Consider the following 6,000-nt stretch of genomic DNA (forward strand, 5'->3'; position numbering starts at 1 on the left):
GAGCTCATCTGGTCTCCTGGCTTTGAATACTACCCATGTACTGAAGAGTCTCAAATTTACATCTTGACATTGTACTCTCCTCTGAATTCCAAACTTCTATATCTAACTGCTTGCTTGACTCTCCACTTAGCTATCTAACAGTTATTAAAAAACTCATAGGCGCCAGACTGAGCTCCTAACATTACCCCTGAACACATGCTCCTCTCACACTGGTCCCCATCCATCTTCCAGCTGCTCAAGCCAAAAGCCTTGGAGATCCCTGACTTCATTTTTTCTCTCACCTCTCACATCCGATGTATAACAAGTCCTTGCTGACTCTACCTTCAAAATATATCCAGAACCTCTTTTCATCAACTCCCTTACTGCCACCTATCCAAACCACTGTCAATTCTCACCTCTAACACACAGCCTGGTCCACAGAACTTCCTACCAGTAGTTTAAAAAAAGCCAATCATTCCCAATATACAGCTTTTTAGCTTGGGGTATAAATCTCTCTCTCTCTCTCTCTCTCTCTCTCTCTCACACACACACACACACACACACACACACACACACTTCTTGAAAATCAGGCATATTTAGACCACAGAAAGTAGAATAAACATTCCAGATACCAATTACAGGATTGTAGTTACTTACACTGTGAACTCCTAAAGCTTTCCAGACTGCGAAGCTGATCACACCAACCCCACACCACGCATAAAGTGAGCCCCAACCCAGGGCTCGCAAGGCAAGGGAAGACCCGCTCTCTGGTAAAGCAGCTGTGGCCATACTTCCCTGCAATGAAGACAGAAAGGAAAAGTCATCAGTTCGGAAAGAGTAATTATTTCGGGAGTGTTTGAAACTCACGACTCCCTGAATGTCACTGTAATTTTGGGAAGCCAGACCAACCCAAGTTCAAAAAGCAGCTTTGCTACTTAATAACTGTGACTTAAGCCACAACTTCTCTGACTGACAAGGTATTTGAGTAGGCAGGGCATTGCCAGGAGCTGTGCTAGGTATCGGAGAGAAAAAGGCAAATAGAGTAACTTCTTTCTGCTGAAGATTTCAGTGACTGCAGGGGGAAGACACAGACACATAAAGGTTAATTATGATCTAAATGGAACGTGCAACGATAAAACTATACACATAGGGCACCATGGTCCCAGAGGAGGAGACCTAATCTATTGTTGCAATTAGAGGAAGCTTTAGGAGGGCTTCCTCAAAGAGGTGAGGCACATAGTAGAAACCCAGTGTATGGCAGTTATTCATGAGAAACTAGAAAATAAACAATGATTCTCCTCTTGGGTTTCAAGGCATCATATTAAGGTAAAAATCTATAACCATTATAACTGAATAACTTTCATACTATCTGCATACAAACTTGCCTAGAGAAGAACAGGAATGCAGTGCATGCTTCAAAAGGGAATAACCACCCCATCACTGAAAGCACTGATTACTGATTATTTTTTTTCCAAAACTTTTCTTTGCTGTTTTTGCCTATCAGTTATCCCAGAAAAGCCCTACAACATTCTGTCAAGATTTCTCTGAGTCCCATTCATTGGTATTTCCATTACAATGTCATCAAACTGATTAGCTAATGTGGTTAAGATAGCAAATTTATAATGCTTGCTCTTCCTTCTGGAAACAAATTTCCATTTACTCAAGCCTTTCTTTTTTAGAATAATTTTCTTTGTATTGCTCAACCCATTGAAGGTTTGTAGTGCGTGTTGTGATTACGAATCTTACTGGTGGCACACAGAAATGCTTGGTTTACCTGTATCTTCATGTCTCACACGGTGCCCTCACCCCGAAGATATGCAGCATTTGCTGACTTAACACCTGTTTGTAATATACCTGAGACCCAACCAGATTTTCAAGAGCTGTTTCTTTAGTTATTTTTCTATGATCAAAACAACACTCTCTTATCCCTTTTCTCATGTTGCTAAAATTTCAGAGTGGTTCACTAGATACCACAGATCTCTTATAAATTCACTAACTTCTAACTGGCCTGAATTTCCATCCAGAAGCAGTATCACTAACCAAATATTATTAAAACAGGGTCAATTTAAGTGCCTAAATTTTATTTTAGAAACTTAAGTTAAAAATTCCTTATTTCCTTGGGAAGGACAGAAATTATATACGTATTACATATGTACATGTGTTTTTAAAAGCCACCACTTACACCTCCCTCTGTTTATTCAATGAAGGACAAAGAAAAATGAATGTTCGCTCAGCATTTACTACTGCCTTTCCACTCCCACTTTTCTAGTGTGATACTCAGCTGAGACAATGCAGTTAAGACTCAAAAAAATGATGACCATCCTCCTGAAATAGCACCAGTGCACACAGTCCCCAAGTAAAAGCTGATCATTTTTAAAATCCTGAGCTGCACTCTGAATCTGTATTATAATTAATGCCTAGATTGCAGGCTAGTGGACAGAAGTCTATTTAAACAAAAAATTGCTAAAAATAGTATAATTTCTTCTCCAAAAATAATCAAAGACAGAAAGAGTGCCAGGGTGAGCAAGTTGTTTAATCCATCTGTGCCTCAGTTTAATGGGGACAACATACTAACAGTATCTCTGGGGTTGTGATGGGGGTTCAGTGAACCCTAACCCTTACAGCAGCAGCTAAAACATGGTAAGCATTCAGATGCTAGAAATTATTATCACTACTAATGTCAGAGAAAACTGCCAGGCAGCGACTCTAAAGTACACTGCCTAAGTGGTATTCTTAAACTGGCGCTTGCTAAGTGCAAATGCATTAACTGCTCCAGAACCTCTGAGCCTCTCAAACAGAGTCTGGATCAATAGTAATGCTCTAATTCAGATGTTTCCCCAGAGGGGAGGCAAACCTTACACAATATATTTAACCATCCAGAACAGTGGTTCTCAAACTTCCTGGTCTCAGGATCCATTTATACTTGGATCCTAAGGACTTCTGATTATGTGGATTATACTTATTAATATTTAATATATTAGAAATTAAAACTAAGAAATTCTTAAATTTTAAGTATAAATTCATTTAAAAATAAGCCCAGTATAGATTAATATAAACCTATTTTTATGAAAACAACTACCTTACAAAACAAAAGAATTTCGTGCAAAGAAGCAATGTTTTACATTTTGATTAATCTTCTAAATGTTTGGATTAACAAAGACAGATGAATTTTCATAAATGCTTCTGTATTCAATCTGTTGCAATATGTTTTTTGATTGAAGAATCTGAATAAAGTCCAGCCTTACAGAGATGGTTGGAAAAGAGACAAATATTTTAATAGCCTTCCTTCTTGCGCCACCAAAACTTCCCAAAAAACTGTGTGCACTCTGGAATCTGAAGTCACACCAATGAATTTTTTTACTTTGTGACATTAAAATCCATTAGTCTATTTTGTATTTCAAATGGGCCTTTTATCCATGCATTATGATCATTCCGAAAATATTGATTTACCAAGTTATGCAGATCTTTCCAATGTTGACACCACTTCTTAAATATTTAAAATTTCACATCATTAATATCATTACCAATCTCATCAGAAAAGCCTTTATGTATAAGCACCTATCAAGCTCACAGTGGCAGATACAAGTTTTCTAAGATCTAATTTTCACTCGCAAGCTCCAATTTTATCATTGGCAACAAATACCAACAAGTGCTTGCTTGAAGAGACGACACAGGCTCATTTTGTTCATTTTGAAGAAAATGTCTGCCAAATACCCACTTCGGAATAACTAGTTTGTCAGTTGCTCTTTCAAATAAAATATGGTATTACATGAAAAAAAGCAACTAGTTCAGCATGCAACTTAATCACACAATTGCTTTTCCTGGAGAAAAATGTCTTTCTTTGGCATAAATCAGAAGTGCTTTATGCATACTTCCCATTTCCTCACATGAAATAGTAAAGAGGGATAATCAAGGGTTAAGATTTAATAAAATCAATAATTCTACTGCTATAACAAGGACAGTCTTATGCAATGAGGGCTTTTTTTTTTTTAAACTACAGATGCATAGTAACAAAGAACAAAATGACTGCTGGTACAGTTTGGTGCCGCTGCCTTGATTACACTAAGGCACCAGCAGTTTTACCCCCACGTGCTTCTATACCATTAGTACAAATGTCTCAGTATTATTGTGACTATTTAGTTTTGACTTTACAGCCCCCCAAGAGTCTCAAGGATCCCTAGGAGTCTCTGGACCACAGCTTGAAAACCACTGTGTTTGATAAGGCATGTGTGATAATCAAATCTTAGAACCACAAAACAGAATGCCAAGTTGTAAATGTGGGTATGTGTTTTTTTCCTGAGAATCCCTAGCTTTTATCAGATTCTCAGAAAGGTCTGTGACCCAAAGGTTAACCAGGCAATTTAGGCTTAGAAATCAACACAAATTCTACTATTAAAGCATCACTTTCAGTTAGGCTTTATGATTCCTTCTACAAGATACATTTCTGCACTGAAAATGTTCTATAATACGGGCGAAAATGACCACAAGGTTCGTCACAGTGATCTGGGTACCATTTAAGCCTTGAGTGTTCAGATGGGGACCAAAAGCACCTTAAATGTGGTCTTTTCCTTTACGGTATTTACAGTGCTTAAGTATGATATCAGATTATTAAAAATATAAGTGGAGAGGGAACTCGACTGGTTTATGATTTTTCATGTAACACTGTTCTTCCAAGCAAACATCAAATTATAATTATATAGTTAATTGTGTCAATATTTGTCTCCTGCACCAGATGCTAGCTTCCTGAAGGGCAGACGTTTTGTTCATTTTTGTATCTCCTGCACCTAGCTAGCACATGTCTGACACATAAAAGATCCCAAGTTAACATCTGAAGCAATGAAATGATGGATAAATAAACCATACGGGATGGAGAGAGCAGAGACAGGATAACACATGCAAACAAGTAACTACAAGTCAATGAGAAGAAAAATCCTCATCAACTGAGGGTATGACCACATGAGTGATTACTCAATCTTGCTCATGCAGTAAGACTTTTCTGCCTTAAGTAGCTTATGGTCATTCAACCCAAATGGACTGAGCACTCAGGTGTCAGGTACTTTTCTGGGAAACGGGGCTGCAGTAGCACAAAGTATGTGTGATCTCTGGGTTCAAGGAGCTGACCCATGTTTTTCATCAATGATAAGATGCACTTCAACAATTTAACATTTCTGAAATAGAAATGCCTCTGGGGGGAGGGTGGCTGGTTGGCTCAGTGAGTACAGCATGAGACTCTTGATCTTGGGGTCATGAGTTCAAGCCCCACGCTGGGTACAGAGCTTACTTAAATAATTAAAAAGAAACGCCTCTGGTAATCAGTATTGTGTCAAGAATTTAACTGGCATCATTTTTTTTCTTAGTGGTACATAAAATACTGGGGCCTCTTACAACTGATAGGGAATTACCCAAATTTAGATTTAGTCATGTTGTGAATAGGAAATGTACTGGATGAACTTACAAAGTCTTGTTCTGCTAAAATTTAAGAAAAAGAAAGCACATAACTAGATTTTATTTATTTGAGAGAGAGTGCACAGAGGGAGAGAGAGAAGCAGGCTCCCCACTGGGAAGAGAGCCCCACATGGGGCTAGATCCAAGGACCCAGAGATAATGACCCGAGTTGAAGGCAGACACTTAAGCCACCAACTGAGCCACCCAGACTTCCCTAAATACTTCTTTCTAAATGAAAATAAACACCACTGATTAATTTGTACACTTATTGAATCTATGAGGTGTATATAGGTGTACTTCTTAAAACAATATGAAAGGCCACCAACATTTTCTTTACTTCTATGCACAACAGCTGCCAATTATCTGCAAACAGTAACAATGTTACGAATAGATTTCCGTGTCACAAACCTTATTGAACCATTCAGGGCTTTTCTTTTTAGCCAATGATAATGTTGTAACAAATCCGGCTAGCATTCCTGCTGCAGCCACAGTACCAAGGAAAACTCCACCTGCCAAGAGTTTTGGGGGTGGGGCGTGGAGGGTGAGGAGAGAGATTAAAGAAGAAAAAAAAAAAAA

At 38.3% G+C, this 6,000-nt stretch overlaps 1 protein-coding gene across 1 annotated transcript in view; it reads right to left on the reverse strand.

The window, feature by feature from the left end:
* TMEM242 (transmembrane protein 242) overlaps positions 1 to 6,000 on the reverse strand; it is a 29,077-nt gene that overhangs the window by 22,368 nt on the left and 709 nt on the right. The window contains exons 2-3 of the mRNA XM_008688523.2: positions 5,833 to 5,933; positions 637 to 774 (exon numbers count right to left, since the gene is read on the reverse strand). Of these exons, the coding sequence (XP_008686745.2) occupies positions 637 to 774; positions 5,833 to 5,933 (239 nt within the window). The remainder of the gene's footprint in view (positions 1 to 636; positions 775 to 5,832; positions 5,934 to 6,000) is intronic.

Source organism: Ursus maritimus, unplaced genomic scaffold (genome assembly GCF_017311325.1).
Source record: "Ursus maritimus isolate PB19 unplaced genomic scaffold, ASM1731132v1 scaffold_13, whole genome shotgun sequence".
Classification (NCBI taxonomy): domain Eukaryota; kingdom Metazoa; phylum Chordata; class Mammalia; order Carnivora; family Ursidae; genus Ursus; species Ursus maritimus.